The 19,709-nt window shown below is 40.0% G+C and overlaps 1 protein-coding gene across 1 annotated transcript in view; it reads right to left on the reverse strand.

Moving 5' to 3' along the window:
• PDSS2 (decaprenyl diphosphate synthase subunit 2) overlaps positions 1-19,709 on the reverse strand; it is a 221,700-nt gene that overhangs the window by 4,159 nt on the left and 197,832 nt on the right. Inside the window, exon 7 of the mRNA XM_045544118.1 lies at positions 19,595-19,627. Within this exon, the coding sequence (XP_045400074.1) occupies positions 19,595-19,627 (33 nt within the window). The remainder of the gene's footprint in view (positions 1-19,594; positions 19,628-19,709) is intronic.

The following is a 19,709-nucleotide window of genomic DNA, read 5'->3' on the forward strand; positions in this document are numbered from 1 at the left end:
AGCCCAGGAGTCTGAGGTTGCAGTGAGCTATGATGGTGCCACTGCACTCTAGCCTGGGCGACAGAGAGAGACCTTGTCTCAAAAACAAAAAACGAAAAAACAACCCCCTCCCCTCCGATAAAACCAGTAGGCTCTGAGTGATTGGGACTTGGCTTGGACACATCATTGGCTGCAGGATGCTTCACCCTTGTTTTGACATGCATCTCCTAAGATAAGAGCATTCTCCTACATAATCACAATACTATTATCACAGCTAGCAAAGTTAACTAGAAAAATTAATTAGAGAATTCTCTGATGTTATCTAATACCTAGTCCATAGCAAATTACCTCAATTGGTTCCAAAGTGGTGTTTTTAGCCATTTTTTAAAAACCATGATCAATTCCAGTTCACACATCACATTCGCTTGTTATGACGCTTAAATCTTTTTTCTCCTATGACATTATCATTTTAAAAGGACCAGGCTGTGTTGTGGCATGTTTTACATTCTATATTTCTCTGATTGTTTCATTTAGTTTGTTCCTCTATGAACTTTATTCAGCCAGGCTCAACTGAGTATTTGACGGTGGCTAATAGGGTATTTAATCCTCTGATGATGGGCAATTCAGATTAGGACAAAACAGCAACCAGGAGGACATCACTGAAAGTTACTCAAGTCTTAAAAGAGTTAATGTCTCTCACCCAAGGACCATTTTACCCTAATCAATACTCAAATCCCCAGAGTTGGGCTCACAGGGCTTTGCATGTCCAGGGACCTGATGGCCTTCCTGTGTAACATGCCCACTTCATGACTACCCAGTGATCTAATCCTTCATGTAAGGTATTATTCCTCACTGATATCTATTTTTACTACAAACTAGCATAGGTAATAGGTCTATCTTGATAAGAATGAGCTTGTCTTTTGTAAATAAATGTGACAAAAGACACATTAAGCTGGGGCTCCTAAACTTGGCTGGCCATTAAGACTCACCTGGGGAACTTTAAAATACAGATGCCTAGGCCCCCAGCTCTGGAGATGGATTCAATAAAGCCTCAAAAATGCTTCTTAGGCCATTCCAGTGATTCGCCAGATTTAGGAGTACCTCATTCACTGGAGCATGTATTTTGAGTTACTCTATTTTAAAACAGTTGTGTTGGGTTTATGCTATTCTAACCACACTTTCAACTGGTTGTCTTTGCAGTGGTCAAACTCAATAAGCATTGATTAGACACCCATTTAACCTAGGCATATAGCAGAGGATGGAGATACAGAGAAACATATTTCCTGTCTCCCAGGACCCCTGGGAGGGGCAGTCATAGGCTTGTAGAACCAGACACAGTTCAGTGGGACAGTGAGGGACTGGACCCATGACCTCTGTTCCAACAGCTGCAGAGAAAAGGCCACAATTAAAAAAAAAAAAAAGGTTCTTCCCACTCCTGACTTCACGTACATTTTCACTGGGCAAAGCCCAAGCTGATACATAGACAGAACTTTCCATATTAGGATGTGGCTAGAAGTGCTGGTATGCACATTCTGATCCTTATGGCTTAAAGACCCCTGTAGTCTTAAATGGCACAAAAAATATAAAAGGTGAATTATCAGTCAGTAGTTCATTTCTCTGATATAGCACTTTAGGGCACTAATATAATTAAATCTCTAATTAAGTCAACTGAATAATTGTATAAGTGCAGTATCACCTGAAATAAATTAAGTTCAAATCCCCTGCTAGAGGATCCAATTAAAGATATTAACAATGAGAGAAGAGGATGCAAAGTACTTAAAGTTAAGTGCATTATTATTTAACATTTATTAAACACCTTTTGAGTGATACATGTTGCTCTTATATATATGACCCTTTTGAGAAAGTCATTATATGTTTCTGAAAACTATTTGGTTCAAAAATTCTTTTTTTTTTTTTTTTCAGACAGAGTCTCGCTGTGTTGCCCGGGCTACAGTGAGTGCCGTGGCATCAGCCTAGCTCACAGCAACCTCAAACTCCTGGGCTTAAGGGATCCTGCTGCCTCAGCCTCCCCAGTAGCTGGGACTACAGGCATGCGCCACCATGCCCGGCTAATTTTTTTCTGTATATATATTTTAATTGGCCAGATAATTTCTTTCTATTTTTTAGTAGAGACGGGGTCTCGCTCTTGCTGAGGCTGGTCTCGAACTCCTGACCTCGAGCGATCCACCCGCCTCGGCCTCCCAGAGTGCTAGGATTACAGGCGTGAGCCACTGCACCCGGCCCAAAAGTTCTTTTAAAATTTTAAAGAGAAGCTCCTGGCATGGGGTCTAAGTAGTTTTAGGAGAAGTGGAAGCAGCAGCCACTTCTGCCCAAGGAAACCAGAGAAAGGCTTTAAGACGCAGGAGAAACTCCAAGCACAGTCTCCTGCTAAACGCAGTGAAAGGATATTGGGATGAGAGAGGCTAAGTGATGTGGACAAGAGTCCACAGCAAATCTGTCAAACAGCTTGTGTCTCATTTCTGCATATCTGGACCTTTCCCACTCTACAGCATGGGAAAAGGTTTGGAGAGAGCCCCAAGTTTACTTTTACCCAACTGGGCAGAGTGCTTAGAACAAACTCATCTGGAACATGGACCCTGTTCTGAACAAACAGTGTAATTGAGAGTAAGGGAGTGTAAAACAATATGCTAAAGTTTTCTCACAGTTGAAAACAAATGGAGGACAACAAAAGGGTATAAGTGTCAGCCACTTTTATGGGAGGAGGCCACATGCCTCCTGGTTAGGTGGTAGAAGTGGACCACGCTTTCCTAATGAAGATTATGAGGCTGGCAGAAAAGCATGACGCAGTAGTGATGAGGGACTTCAACCTGTGAACATCTGTTGAAACCTGCATTCTGTAGTTGACAAATTGTTGGTGTGCCCGACTGGTAATCTTATGTATCAGAAGATAGAGGAAGTACATTTTGCTTAATTATGAAAACACAATTGGATGTAAAGGTGATAGGAATCTTGCAAAAAAAAAAAAGTAATGCCACCTTGGTATTAGAGTCAGAGAAGAAACTGGGTGTGGTGTCCTAGTTACTCAGGAGGCTGAAGCAGGAGGATTGCTTGAGGCTAGAAGTTCGAGGCCGTAGTGCACTATGGTTGTGCCTGTGAATAGCCACTGTACTCCAGCCTGGGCAACACAGTGAGATCCTGTCTGTTAAAAAAAAAAAAAAGGACTAGCAGAAATGGGCTTGGGACGCCTAGAGTGCTAGAGTAGAGCGCACTGCAAAGGTCAGTTTAGTGAAAAGACTGCCATGACGCCAAGAGATCCTAAGTGGAAATATAGTTCCAGGGTAATGGGCACCTCTGAAAAACTAAATTCCCACAGTGGTCGTGATTAATGTGAAAGAGATAAAAATAAGTGGCTACAAAATGAGCTCTCTCAGGGCTCAGACTTTTCAAGGGCCCAGGTGTAAAAGGGGGAGCATATAGTTACCCCCACTGCTCGTCCTGGATGGGTACTTGCTCTGCACCACTGTGTGGTGGGACACACTCCCTTATTTGAAGGCGCTGACAAAGGAGAGGTACAAAGCTGTACAAACTGTGCTGGGGATCCACCCCTAAGCGTGTGACATCACCAGGATGACTGTCACAAATGTTTTTCAAGTGCTGTTCCTGACAGAAAAATGGTCACAAACGACCTTGTCAGGAAGGCCAAAACCCAGAATCCAATCAAGACTGATGGGAGTGCATGGCGGGGAAGAGTTGACAAAAATCAGGGGCTTAAAAATGTAAAGGCTGTAAGTCAAATAAGAAGAATGAGTATACTTAGATATTTGCAAGAGACACTATATTACTAAGAAAAGACAAAGAGGAAATAGAACAACTAAAGAATGAGTTAAAAATTGTAAAGACCAAGCTGGGTGCTGGGGTATGCACCTGTAGTCCCAGCTACTTGGAGGCTGAGGTGGGAGGATCACTTGAGCCAGGAGTTCGAGTCCAGCCTGGGCAACACAGTAAGACCCCATCTCTTAAAAAAAAATTGTAAAGACTAAAATAAATTCCATGGAGAGGGGCCTTTAAGGATGAAATGTGTGTTCAAATAGCAGTTGCACGTTGTCAGGGAGGCCTTGGATAGAACTACTGCCCTGGGATCAGCTTTTGTCTAGCTTCTGGTAGCCTTCCTTTTCCAAGACCACCCACGCTCCCACTCCAAACATAATATTTTACTCTAGGACCAATGGCTGTGTGGCACCCAGTGAACCCCCACTCACCCCAGCAGCTTCTCACTCGCTGTGCCTGATGCTCTGTCTGGCTTGCATCTGGCACTGCTCCTCTCTGTCTGCCTCCTCACCCTGCATACCTAGCGCCCAGTCTGGAGCACTTTGACAGAGGCATTGGCCCACTTCTGTTCTGCTCCTGCATGCATGGAATGCACATAAATGTCCTTCCCAGCTACTGAAAGATGTGAAATCTCAGATATGAGAGATTCCACTGATGCATGTTTTCAAACACAGGACAAAAGAAAAAAATGAGGACAAAGGTGTATTCTGGAACACAAATCAGTGAATTTATGGACAACGTATGGCAAAACTCCAGAAAGCGTTATTAAACAGATGGTTTGTGATCTCTAGAAAAAAACTCATGACAAAACACTCTTTCTCTCTCTCTCCCACCCACTTCTGCCTGATATGGCCACTTGGCTGGTAGCTTCAGAAATAGCAAAGATAGAGTATATTTAGATTTTTGAAACTTAGTCCTTGATGGATAAGGTGGAGAAATGGGGTCTGGATTAGAGTATGGTAATATGGATTTGAACATGTAAAACAACTATTTTTAGAAAATGTCTGGTAAGTAGATTTATGTTGAACAGTAAAGTAATCTCTAGTGTCATGCCTCAAGGATTTAATATTTGGTTACTTTCCCTTACCACACTTCTGTGTCTTACTTGAATGAAGATGAAGAAAAAATGCATATTAAATTTTAATTTTCAGATGTCACACAGCCAAGAGAGATGGCTGACTCATATGTAGCATCAAAATTTTAATGGTTTTGACATGTTAAACAATAGACTGATAGTAGCCAGTAAAATATAACAGGGGTAATTACACAGTTGTATATTTAGGTTTCAAAAATTAACCGTAAAAGTATAAGGTTCAGTTTGGCATTAACTCATAAAAAATGCTGAGAATCTTTGATAACCACAATTTTTAATATAAGGCAAGACTATGCTATATATACAAAAAATGCAAATGCGAACTTTGACAGCCTCAACGGATGTGTATGTCCAACCACAGGTGGGAATGGTCTCGCTACAGTCTTTGACAGTCAACTCATGTTTAGAAAACTATGTTCAGTCCTAGGTGTCATGCGTCAAGAGGGGCACTGACATGATAGATTGGGTCCAGTATTAGGATGAGGAAGGATTTGGAAACATGTCATCCAAGGAATGTTTAACTGGGAGGAAAGGATTAAAGGATGGTATGAAAGCCATCTTCAAAAACCTACAGCAATTAAATGGAAGAAGGAACAGTCCTGTTCTATATGCTTCAGGGGACAGAACAAAGAGCACAAAATTAAAGTTTCTGGGAAGCAGATTTCACTTACAAATAAGAAAGAACTTTCACATGACTAGAGTTGTCTAACAACAGAATAATTATTTTTGACAAGCTGTGGGCCCCCTATTTTTGGAAGTCCTCAGGGACTAGATGACCACATGTCAGAGAAAATATGACTGAAACGCTTAGCCAATGTGGAAGGTGGAACAAGGCTGCTGCCAAAGTTACATCCAGTTTCAAAATTCCAGCTGACAGCGCTTCAACTGAAAGGTCTTGACAACTTCTGAGTGGCAAGTCTTGGTACAAAAGGAAAAGTTACGATCAAACCCGTTTTCTAATAGGGTAAACTGTGAAATGCATTGTAAACACCATAAAAACATTCTTTTTTATTTAGAGTAATAAATTATTTTCAGGAGTCTATGGGTGTGAGGCTAGGGCCTGGCTTCCTCCCACCCCTCCCTGTGGTCCCCTATCCCTGGGATCATCTGTTAATAAAGAGTAATAAAAAGGTTAAAAGAAAGAAGAGTCAATAGGAAAAGAAAATCCACTGATCTTAATTAAATATCTTGCTTTGGCAAAACTGGAGGGAAAAAGAAATAAGAGAATTTTTAATTAATTTCTCAATCACATGAATTCACATGCAAAAATATAGTAAGAATGGTAGTGCTTCTCAGTATTAAAACAGCAATAATAATAATAGCAATAACAACAAAGATAATCCTATTTATAGCACTTACTATGTCCAGCACTGTTCTAAGATCTATTTATCATCTATCCTCACAGAAGTCCTACGAGGAAGGTACTGTTGTTATTCTCATTTTACAAATGAACAAACTTAGGCAAGAATTAAGTTGTCCAAGTTCATACAGAAGGTAAGTGCTGCAGCCAAGATTCAGAGTTCTTGTTCTTAACCAGTGTGCTACAGTGCCTTTCTTTCACTCCTAAACAAACCAGAAAGCATCACAATTTCATTTGAGAAGACACACCTATGCCACTAATGTCCTCTGCATGCCTATGCACAAGGGCAGTTTTAAAAATACATACTGCAGATTAGAAAAAAGTGTATCAAGGCAAATTGCTATAGCAAGTGTTACAGCGAGTGGTCCCGAGGACAAACCGAGCGGCACACGGAGAGTCGGAGAATCAAGGTTTATTTGCCGGGGGGGCTCAGATGGGTCTCGCCACCAAATTCTGAGCCCCGTCTACCCAATTTTTCCCATTTTTACTAAGTTGGGGTGATCCAAAGGGTGGGGTCTCAGATGACTAATGCCTGCCAGGTAATAGGTTAGTTGATGTGTCAGATAATAGGTTAGTATTAGGTTGCTGCACCAGGTAATAGGTTTAGTGTTATGCTGATGCACCAGGTAATAGGTTTAGTGTTATGCTGATGTGCCAGGTAATACATTAGTTGATGGGCCAGGTGTTAGGTTAGTATTATGCTGATGCGGGTCTTCCATGAGGGGTGGGGGTCTCAGGTGGCTGCTGTGCTAGTAATAGATGGGGGTTTTCCTTATCAAAATAACTCACGATAAAACCATATTTATAAAGATGATAGAAAATTAAATCCATCATTAAATTAATTATGTACCTCTACTACAACACATACACCTTTTTCACCAACCTAAAAATGCCATATGGTTATAGAACAAATGTCAATAGGAACTGGAGGTGGAAATTTTCTACATTTTCTGCTAAAGAAAAAGGTCATAACTATCTCAACTGATTAAGTACATTTTTCAGGTAAGTCTTTTTTTTCTTTTTTTCTAAAAACCAATAGGCACTGAGTTAGACTGAGGTATCATCACATCCTCTACTAAGTCACAAAACAAAATCAGTACATTTTTACTTAAATCCTTAAAAAAACTTATTTTTACTAATATTCTCAACCAAACACACTGACTATAGCAGTGGTACTTGCAGTTTCACACAACGACAAGACCAAATATTGCCTCAGGTTCTTCTCACTATTTAAAAATTTCCAGTCTCAGGGTTCATCATGCTATATTTAAGTCATTGGGAAAGGATTAGTGAGCTTAAAATGACACATATAATTTGGCTTATGTGTTAATATTTTTACTGCTCTCTAATAAAATAGTATTTTTCTTTTTTAAAATAGCCTATAATATGGATTTATACTAAGCATTAATATATTCAATGTTAAACAAGTTCTTTGTAGGTTTTTGTGGGATTAACATCATTCTGTATAACTGCATGGGAGCACATGGTGTTTGTTACACTGCTCTTCTTTTCCTTTGCTGGGTCCAGGGACCCAAAACCCATGCAGGTGGGAGGTAAGAGGAGCGGTGGGCTCTGGGACGGATAAAATGGCACTGTCTCCACACATGGTGGCCTTTCAAGCACCTTGGAACAGATTCCCCCAGATGAAGCCACATAAGAACATTTTTTTTGGCCGGGCGCGGTGGCTCATGCCTGTAATCCTAGCACTCTGGGAGGCCGAGATGGGAGGATCGCTTGAGGTCAGGAATTTAAGACCAGCCTGAGCAAGAGCAAGACCCTGTCTCTACTAAAAATAGAAAAATTAGCCTGGCGTGGTGGCACATCCCTGTAGTCTCAGCTACTCAGGAGACTGAGGCAGGAGGATCACTTGAGCCCAGGAGTTTGAGGTTGCTGTGAGTGAGGCTGATGCCATGGCACTCTAGCCTGGGCAACAGAGTAAGACTCTGTCTCAAAAAAAAAAAAAAAAAAAAAAAAGAACATTCTTAATTTTTTTTTTATTTAAGCCCTCATTCTGTTGCCAGAGTTAGAGTGCAGTGGTGTCATCACAGCTCACTGCAACCTCACCTGGCTAATTTTTCCAATTTTTGTAGAGAAGGGGTCTTGCTCTTGCTCAAGCTAATCTCGAACTCTTGATCTCAAGTGATCCTCCCATCTCAGTCTCCCAAAGTGCTAGGATTACAGGTGTGAGCCACCACACTTGCCCCCTTTTAAAAATCTTACAATGGGAAACTCCCTTGAGATGTTTGCCTCCAATAAGACAACTACTGATTAATTCATTTCTGCTGTGTTTCATAATAATATAAAAAATAGCTGTAGAGGGGCAGTAAGCAAACCATAGTAGGGAAACCCTGGGGCTCGACATGTGTGACCTTGGGCAGAGCAACTTCTCTAAGCCCTGGTTTCCTCACCTGTAAAACCAGAAAGATAATATTTACACCGCATAGAATTATTGTGAAGAACAAATAAGATAATGTTATGTGAAATTAGTTTGACATCAGTAAAATGCCACACAAATGCAAGGTCTGAAGGAGGAAGGGAACACAGGAATCACTGCAAAACCTAAATGAAACCTTTACATAAAGCACCTGGCTTTAACTATAAATATTCATAGATTATTTTACATAGATTCATGAAGATGTTTGAAATATTTGAAATCTCTATTAGTGAGTTGGAAACATGTTTGTTTTTGAAAATGAATTCCCAAATCATCTTGACCGTGTTAAATTTAATCTATTCCTCCTAAAAGAAAAAAATTGCATTATAAAGGCATATTTGGTATGATTTTTCTCGCCCTGTGCTCCACACATGGCTCAGTCTGTATGGTGTGCAGCCTCCTGCTGGGAGTGTAACTTTAGGACTTATTTTAAGGCTCACCCTCTCTGCTAAGTACATTTATGAGTTCATGCTGTGGCGTACCATCCACAAAGAGCTAAACATAACCCAACAACTTACTTCATACAAATTATCATCTCTGAATAGATATATTCCTATTACTGTATATGTATAAATACCTCTAAACCATATGTTTACATAGGGTTAGAAATTTATATGTAGTTTAAAAAATTTTACTAGTGCACTTAAAATTGACCCGAATTGTTGATACCATGGTCGGGCGCAGTGGCTCACACCTGTAATGCTAGTACTCTGGGAGGCTGAGGCGGGAGGATTGTTGGAGCTCAGGAGTTTGAGACCAGCCTGAGCAAGAGCAAGACCCCATCTCTACTAAAAATAGAAAGAAATTATATGGATGACTAAAAATATATAGAGAAAAAATTAGCCGGGCCTGGTGGCTCATGCCTGTAGTCTCAGCTACTCGGGAGGCTGAGGCAGAAGGATTGCGTGAGCCCAGGATTTTGAGGCTGCTGTGAGCTAGGCTGATGCCACAGCACTCTAGCCCGGGCAACAGAGTGAGACTCTTGTCTCAAAAAAAAAAAAAAAAAAAAAAAATTGTTGATACTACGGCATAGAACTGAGGCAAAGTAGTGCTTGCCACCTCAAGGAGCAAGGGTCACTTTGTAGCTCAGGGTATGAGAAGATGTGCCAATTTCAAAATGTAATTAAATGAGACAAAATGTACAACTTTTTTTTTTTTTTCTGAGACAAAGTTTCACTCTGTTGTCTGGGCTAGAGTGCCGTGGCGTCAGCCTAGCTCACAGCAACCTCAAACTCCTGGGTTCAAGCGATACTCCTGACTCAGCCTCCTGAGTAGCTGAGACTACAGGCACGTGCCACCAGGCCCAGCTAACTTTTTCTATTTTTAGGAGAGATGGGGCTTGTTCTTAGACTGGTCTCGAACTCCTGACCTCAAGTGATCTTCCCACCTCAGCCTCCCAAAGTGCTAGGCTTATAGGCGTTAGCCACCACGCCTGGCCTTAAATTCTTATTTTATGAACTTTCATCGACATTTGATAGGTTTGGCATTTGAGGTTAGCAATATGGAATTATATTAAATTTAGGATTAATTCTACAGGAAAAGCAATCATTGCTTCTTGGTTATCATGTCTTCCAAAGGAAAATTTGATGATATATAAATAATCATAGATTTATCCATATTCTGATTCAAAGTTAATTTTGAATTTTAGTATCATATTCCAAAGAGGAACTTAATTCTACACATTGAAATTCAAAAAGCAAAACTGGGACCGTGAAGCTTTTTAGCAAACTCCGTAATAGAAATTCAACAAGAAAAACATGTCATAGGCTATAGACTGCAGCAATCATCCATTCTTGCCTGTAGGTTTTTCAGGAGTGAATCAATAAATAGTAAGCTTGGTAATCTCATGACAAATACTATGCTGGTTATTTAATTAAAAAGAACACTGTGGGACAAGAGCACTCACATCATGTAGGAATCAAATAGTCCTGGGGGTTATTTGAGGAATACATAAACTAAGTAAGTAAGAGTGCGTTTGGGTTTCTATTGTTTTACTTGAGTCCACATCTTATACATTTCTTATATCCTCCTCACGTCCCAATTTTCCTCTGCTTTAGTATTTGGATGGTAATACCTGGGCCATTTGCCCCAAACTACCACCACCACTTTTACATGACCCTAGATGCCTAGTATTCTAAGATGCACCCTGATGTAAGATGAGCTTAAAATACATTTATGATTCCACCAGAAAGTACCTCAAACAACAGAAGAACTCTATCTATGGAGAATACTGACAATGAAATAAATGTAGATCTCAGTCATTTCTTCTAGACAGGTTGCATTAGCCTGGGGGCAAATGTATGGGGTGAAGAAGTTACTCCCTGTGCCATGTAAGTATAATCATAGCTTGAGGATTAATAGCTCTTCCAGATGTAGGATGTCTCTATGTTATGCAAGGTATTTGTTAACTTAGATCCTTGCCTCTCTCAAGAGAATGGTGATAAGAACTTGTTTTAAAATGGTTATAATCTATAAAACTTTTTTGAAAAAGTGAAGAATACTTACCAGCTTTAAAAAGTCACAATAATCATTATAAGGGTTCAGCAAACATAAATCCTAGGACAGTCATTTAGACAATCACATTTCTTAGACCAGAACTACGGTAGATAGTAGAATAATGCACACCGCTTTTGGGATTCTTGCAAGACCAGAGCCTGCATACAACTTCTCTTATTGTACGTTTAAAGCACCTTGAGAAGCAGTATGGACACCATGTGGGTCAGCAGCCCTGCGTAGAATCTTGACTCTGTGAGATAATAACTATGTGAACACTGTTAGGTTATCCCTTCTCTTCTCTGAGGGGATTCAGAGAGAGAGTCTGATAGAACCATTGATTAAGATGCTTAGTGTGTGTTTTGAAGATAGCGCGCGTTGAAAAACATGCACACAGTGTCACTAAAGAAAGCACAGCACACAGAAAGGCCCACAACTTTTTCTACTAGGGGCACACAAATCTCATCAGGAATGAATCAAAGATAAAGGTTAGCATAAATTCCTTAGATCTAGAACAGGGAGATCTTCCACAGGGGGCACCATTGCACTATGCACCAGTTAATCTTTAGAGGAACAGCTTTGGTTGATTATGATCTAGTGAATAGTTAAGATCTTTCATCAAGCCAGAAAGTCAAGGACTGGAGGGAATGGGCTAGGATCCACTCACCCACAATCCTCAGTAACAATATACACATCACTGAGCTGTGTTGTAGGTCTTGTGATCCCTACTGTTACCTCGGTAATTTTGTTCGAAAATTGAAGGGGCACAGCCACCTTGTTATTTCGGGAAAGATGGTTAAGTACATTATCAAGGATCAATATTCTGTCTGATGTGGTAAGTGGGAAGGCTGAGTAGTGCTTGCAGGCACTGCGTAGGAAACATGGGGGAATGGCTTCAGAGGTACCAACTAAAATTACAGCTTTCTGATGGATCAAACAGCTTGAAATAACACAAATCCTTAATTCTGCACAAAATTAGACTGTAGGATTAGGGTATGAGTTTAAAAATATAAATCTAGGTAATGACAAAGATTTCTAACTTAATAGAACTACATTATCTACACAAAGGTGCCTCTCTTTTCTTCTCTCTCAAAAAAGCCCCATAATTCTGGAAAACCCATGCCTCTCCACTGTACTTTATGACAAGGAAAGAGATAGTACTCCCTTCAGATGTACTTTAAAACTGTTTTAATGGATTAAACAGGCTCTTCCACGGGGACAGAAGGCTCTAGCCTCTGCATAAAGACATACAGGCACTTCCTGTGCACAGGTGGCTCCTGACACCACAAACTGGGAGCAATAATTGAATCCAGCTATCCTACAGTGCAGAGCATTCACCCACAGAACCAGCCTGAAGGGCATTTTTAGTTAGCTTTACAGACTAAGATTCAAAAGATTACCCCAATTGCATCTTTGTTTCAACCCCGGGGGTGCAAGGCATTGAGGGAAGTAGCCATTTGATTAAAAATATACTTGGTGGGGGGAATAAGAGGAACAAAGGTAGAGTTAAATATCCTTTATAAATTAGAAAAACAGACTATAGGCACAAACTTGTGAGACATCTTGGCAATCATTTATTCAATAGTCAACAAGTATTTATTGGTTACCCACTATGTGTCTGGCACTGTGCTAGGCCCTCAGGGTATAATGCTGAGGAAACCCAGATACCATGCCAGGCTTACAACCAAGAATTGGTCTTCAACAACAATCTAAGTCTGCCTTAGCTTCCTGATAAATGTTAGATTATATAATTTTTTAGGGGCCAGTAATTCAAAACGGTAAATTTAAGAATGGGAGAGATTGCCCCACTAAATATTATTGTTACGAGTGAAATAATTTAACATTTTATGTATAACATTAAAAACCAAAGATCAATGAGCTAGTAATATAAGATTTGAAGAAAAAGAAAAGAGATTTATAACTGACTATATTCAAATAGCATCAATAGTATTTGGGCTAACAACTGAGAGGGCAGCATATTTTATGATATCATAAAGAGGCTTATCATTGAATTCATTTAATAATTTTATTCATGATCCACAAGGGAATAGAGATTATGATTATTAAATCTGTTGATGCCACTGAGGTGTGTGGGATTGCTAATACCTCAGAGAATAAGAATCTAATTTTAAAATAACATTAAGAAATTAGAGGACTAGATCATCAAAGCAAGATGATAGTCACTGGGGACAAATGCAAAATAATATATTCAGAGACTTAAGGAAAAAAACAGCTTGATGATGGGGAATGAATGAAGGTCCAGAGGGCAACTCTTTTGCAAAAGGACTTGATGGCTCATAATGAGGCACAACTCTGGTTTAAGATACTAACTACTGCATATGTGATCAGAATTTATTTTTGATAAAAATTTTCACATGGTACAAAAGCTTCTATGCTTTACTACAGACAGAAATTGATCAATCATTATTATTCCATCATTAATAATTGCATTTTGTAGGAAATTTGAAATCAAAGTTGTAGTTGCAAAAACCAACAAATTAATTATTTTGAAAAACGGTATTAAAGAGAATCTATTATTGCTGCAAGGAAAAACACTTGCCTAAAATGTGATTGCCAAAAGAAAAATAACAAATGTTATCTGATTTTCAAGGAAATGAGGAGTAGGGTGTATTTACAACTTTGGGATGACAGTTCTGGCATTAACTTCCAGCACCGATCCCTGCGGTCAGGCCACCAGGTCAGCGCCCCAAGTCCTGTGCAGTGCACCACATTTCCACCCTTCTCCATCATCCTCTAGCCTCTGAAGCACTCCTTGAGGCCTAACACAAAAATTCATGGTATACAAAAAGTAGATTTTCCAACTGTGCATTTCTGACGATTTTGCCAGAGAAGCAAGCAATTCTTTAGGAGCCTAGAATTAAATTCTGGTTATTTCACTCAAAACATAATTTCAGATGATTAATTTTCCAATTTTCATCAGCTTAGGTCATAATCTAGAAAAATTCCAATTCAAATCAGAGTCTACAGTTATAAAACAGAAATCTTTAAAAAGTACAATGCATTTCTTACTTAAAACATGTTTAAATGTTATCACTTTAATACCTTTATTCACATTTTTACATGTTGCCTTCCAGTCTTTATCAAGCATATAGAATTTTACATAGTTGTACCCATATCATAATGGTATTTGGATTTGGACTCTTTAAAAAAATTCTGCTATAAACATCTTATCTAATTGTATCACAAATCTTTTATGGAACAAGATAGGAGAAGAGAATGTCCTACAGTCTCCATAATTATCACTAAAACAGAAATCCTAAATGTTAAGACATCTTCGCGAGGCTAGAGGAACCGAGAGCTTTAGTGCATACAGTGGTGCTGTATGGAATATTTTATCAAAGGAGCTAATGTAAAGTCCCAGGGTAGGGGAAGCAGCATCTGCCCAAGAGAGGGGTACCGGGAAGAGAAAACACAGCAACATCTGGTCTCTAAATGTGCCAGTGTGAAAAATTCTCAGAGCCAGTTAGCCAGGGTTATGGGAAGAAACGAGCAGCAAAAATTGTCTGCCAAAAACAAACAAACAAATAAATAAATAAATAAACGAGTCTGTCAGTAGAGAAAGAACAATAATGTTTACAAAAAATTTTCTATATTCAAAGTTCAAAAAAGTAGAATTTTGGACTCAATATGCAGTAAAATGGTTGAAGCAGCTATGCATAATAAAAATTAAGTGACTAACAGGGCAAACCTTGGAAAGGATAAACATGACGTGAGAGGAAAGACTTTTTCTCTAAAAGGGAAGTAATGATATGTGATCATGCAAATGCAACTGTCTGTGGACATTACTGTTTGCTGGTGGGAAGAGAATTTTAATGTGTACCCTATGCAAATGCATTTTGTAATAAAACAAAATGTGCAAGGACTTCTGGGGTTGAGGCGGGCAGAGGAGAGCCACAGCTGCTAGATGCCCATGCCTGAGAGGCACGGGAGGACACAGCCAGAGGACCGCACCACTCTGGAACCCTGAGCAAATTCTAGGAGAGAGGGCAAGTCAAAAACCCCATCCTTCTAAAGAATATCTCTTACACCTGGCTGAGAACTGAATGCCTAAAGAATTAATATGTGCAAGATCTTTCTTTACCCAGTGCTTAACCTTGAGCTAGCTATTAATTCTCTGTGCTTACAGTGAATCTCATAAGAGGACATTAAAAAAAAAAACAGCAAAAAACTCACTTTTCTGTCAAATAATATGAAATGCAGAGTAAAGACTGGAGATAGCTGGGTGCAGTGGCACGTGCCTCCTACTACTCAGGAGGTGGAGGCAGGGGGATTGCTTGAGCCCAGGAATTTGAGGCTACAGAGCACTAAGATTGCACCTGTGAATAGCCACTTTACTCCAGCCTGAGCAACATACTGAGACCTTCATCTCTAAAAAAAAAAAAGACTAGAGATAAATATAAAGCAAGCTATTATAAACCATTTAGAATCTCTGCATCAAAATTAACACAAATGTCAAAGCCTATTTAAGGCACAGTCCTAGGCACTTGTGAAAGAACAAACAGAAGGCAGACTCCACAATTCTGAACAGCCTGGTTTTGACCAAGTGATAGTTATTCATATCTGTATATCTGAAGCAATTATTAAAAAGAAATTGGGAAAAAGTCTGTGTCTCTGTGATGGAGATATTTAAACAAGCCATTTTGAAAATGTTAAAAAATTAAAATTGTAGGAAGTCGAACCATAGGTGCCATGTTTTGCCTGAAGTGGTAAAAATACCATCTGCCTCAGTCTTTTAGCAGCATGCTTATTTCAAGTAGCAGTAGGCTAAACTACAGGCATACGCTCGGCTCCAGCTGGGGAAAATACACAGACGTTTGTAGATGTTTTTCTAAGCGAGAGTAGTCAACATATTCGTTTTCTTTTAGACATATATATTAGTTACCATAGCAAACCAAGCGTGAATGTGGTCGGAGAGGCTGTTCACCAGTCCCAACGCACACCCAAGATTTCCTACAATTCAATAGGTGGCACTCTTCCCCCTAGCACTGAACCGAATCAGCTAAGCCTTAACCTTGGGCCCAGAAGCCTAAGGAACATGGAATAATCTGAGAGATACACACCCAGGGCTGCAGAACAATCGTTGGAATTAAGATCCCCACAGCACTGTGCACAAGAACAAAAGTGTTAGTGCCAGCTTTTTGGTCACAATTCACTTCTGGGAATTACATTCTATCTAATAAAACTTCTGTCATTTTAACTACGTGAGGAAGACGTTCCTGTTTTTCCATCTTAGAAGCTACTAAGGTAGAATTGCCTTCCACAGTGAAACAGCTTCCATCCTTGCCCACCCCCCAGGTGTGTGAGTTTCAGCAATGGGCAGAGTGACTCCAGTGCTTAACTACTTTAAGAGGTAGGGAGAGGTGTAATGAATTAATAGTTGTCAAGTGCTTAGCTATCTCAGGATGAAAGGCTCTACAACAGTATAAAGCATTCATATCTAGGCCCTATCGCAACAGGAACTCAATTAAAAAGTAATTCAATTTCTCATCTGAGTGTTTGAGTACAGACCACTGTTTTGCTGAATGTGACAGACACTCTGAAGATCCAGCTGAGAATGATTTGGAAAAGATCACCCCTTCCATGCTCCCCGCTACTGGCAAAATTTGAGTGATGGCATATAAACCCACGGAGTGCATGACCAAAACAATGTTTTATGGTTTCTTGAAATCTGACTTTTCAGACAAAATATGGCTTTTGAGTAAATAGTTATCACTTGGAAATAAAGAAACTTTCAGCAACAAACAAATTTCATAATGGTCTCCTGAAATGGCTGCTGAGGTTTTTAAATATAACTTTATACATAACCCCCACCAGGGGACCCCACAGCTACCAAGCATGATGACTGCACTGGTTAGCACGAGCATCGTGAGCAGGGAGACCACACAGAACAGAGATGAGGAGACCTGAGATCACGATACGTATTACTAAGGGCCCACAGCACACTACACGAGAGAATACCACAAGCTGCACCCTGTAGACATTTCCCCGTGACTTGGTAGAAAAGGATATAATCTTTCTTCCCTGTGTTACTTGGGTTTAAGTCTGTGTAAGGATGACAGGTTTGGATTAACTACCTAAATCAAGTTACGGTTTTAAATATCAGAAGAGCACTTCATATTCAAGGGGGGGTGGGTTTCTGTTTACTGGCATTGAGAAATATTGTCACTGGGCATTTGAGAAGGCAACCTTAGGCAACACTGTATTGTATAGTCAATATACTCTTAAAATGGCTAATTTGAGTCTACAGTCCTTGATTCTAGACTTTTCCCAGCCTCCTGCACTTCTAACAGAACACCAATGCAACAGTCATGCACACATGTTTCAAGCACTCCTATGCATACCGGTGCTGGGGAGGGGTGACGGGACCATGAACAAGGCCACGGAGGCCACTGCCTTTAGAGCTTTTGCATGGTCGTGGAAGAAGAAATAAATAAATAATTAAATAAAAGTGAAAATGATAATTTTTTTCTTTATTCTTTGCATACGGGAAGGGAAATGATAAATGTTAAGAGGGAGAAAGTAGAGCAAAGGGGGAGTGGCTATTTTAGATAGGGAGGCCTGGGTCAAGGGAACCTGTGATGGCCAGGTCTGCAGCAGTCTTGTTGGTCATGGTGGTCGTCTTGGCACACCATGATGGTGCCTCAGACATATTAGATACCAAATAAATAGTGGTTGGGTGGATAAAGGAGTGAGTCTAGACCTCCGTAGTATAGAGGATAAGAATGTCTCCTTCCACATTTGGAATGGGCCTAAGAGAGTAGAATAGCACTACTCTAAACTGCTCATTTTATCCTGAGGAAATGAAGAAAAAACCAAAAAGATTAAGTGACTGATAACAGATGTCACGGCGAGTTAGTGGCAGAGCTGTTGCTTGGTCCAGGGGTGCTATTATCTGTGCACTGTATTTTTTCTTTTCCATTTTCCAATGGAAATCTCTTCCATTGTCAACTGCTTCTGTGATAAGAAACCTCTGAGGCGTTCTTTGAGTCAACAATAATGTTATCAATTATAACAAATGTACTGCTCTGGTGCAGGATGTGGATAGTGGGGGTGGCTGTGCATGTGTGGGGTCGGGGCGTATATGGGAACTCTACTTTTCACTCAATTTTGCTGCGAACCTAAAACTGTGAACCTAAAACTGCTCTAAAATATCAAGTACTAACAACAAAAAGACTGAAGATGTCAGGGAAGATGCTGAGTTTAATTTAAGACATGTTGGGCTCGTAAGCCTGTGGGAGACCCAAGAGGTATGTCCATATCCCATGTTTAGGTATCTGATGAGGCTCGAGTAGACATCTAAGATAGAGTGACAGATATGGAAGCCTTCAGCTTAGACGTGCTCCTATATTATCTAGTGTTTTTTTAAGGAGGCAAAAGCTTGTGAGGCAGATAAAAGGAGTAACTGCATTTTAGGCAAGGAAAGGAGAGTTACGGCACGGAGCCACGGGTGTGCACCTCTGGGCTGCCAGGAGAGTGCCAGGTTCCAGATCAGCCCTGGAGAGGTCTCTGTGGGTTTCTGTTGGCCCATCACAATCAGGACCCTTCCAGGTCGTATTTCTTCCACCCTGTCTTCAGCGTGCAGGTGTGATCATACCCTGGATATTCCTGAGTGTTGCATGAAACAAATGGTTGGCATGCTCCTTTAGCCAAGCAGCTGTATGCATGCAACACACCTGCTAAATGTTTCATTTGTTCCTGGGGGGAAAACAGAATGTCACTCAAGTGTGTTCATGGGCTTGCACTGGCACACTGAGATCTGAACTCCTGCAGAGGTTTTTAACCAGGGCTGTGTGTCAGAATTACTAATATCTGTGGAGACTTTTTCAAACCACTCTGGCTTGCCTCTGCCCTGCCCTCTCCCTCAGGGGATTCTGATTTTGGTGAAAGAGGACATGACGCAGTGATACTCAGCCATGTATGTTTTTACCTGTTCTCACAGGTGATGTGAGAACGCCTGCCTTTAGGAGTTCTAGTCTGCCCCACGTGGTGATTCTCAGGTATTTTCTGATGGCGTCAAAAGTTGTCTTCCATCCATAGGCAACTTTCCAACAACGGCTAGTGATTTTACTCTGTTTATTTTTCTTCATACCACTTACTGCCTCCTGACATTACATTATCTATTTATTTGTTTATTTAGTTATCTATTTCCCCCATTACATTGTAAATGTCCTGGAAGGAAAGACTTCATCTGGTTCACTCTTGTATTCCCATAAATAATAAGGTGTCTGGAATGAAACAGGCACTCAATAATAAATACGCTTATTGTTGAATGAATCTTATTCCACCTGCTAATGTGTGTTACTTAACAGGAAATATCCCTCAGCTCTAAATGTGATGATTCCCTTTTAACCTTTCAAATGTAAATAAAAACCAAACACCAAATTGAAATGTATAAAACTGTGCAGTATGAAGAAAATCTGCCTACCTTAGCATAGTCTAATATTCCTTTTTCTTGAGCCTAAAAAAGAAGAGAGGGCAAAATTCATTAGTTCTTTAATAATTATTTATTGCTTCTATAATTTTTGTTCCTTAAAGAATAG

This window comes from Lemur catta, chromosome 2 (genome assembly GCF_020740605.2).
Source record: "Lemur catta isolate mLemCat1 chromosome 2, mLemCat1.pri, whole genome shotgun sequence".
Lineage (NCBI taxonomy): Eukaryota > Metazoa > Chordata > Mammalia > Primates > Lemuridae > Lemur > Lemur catta.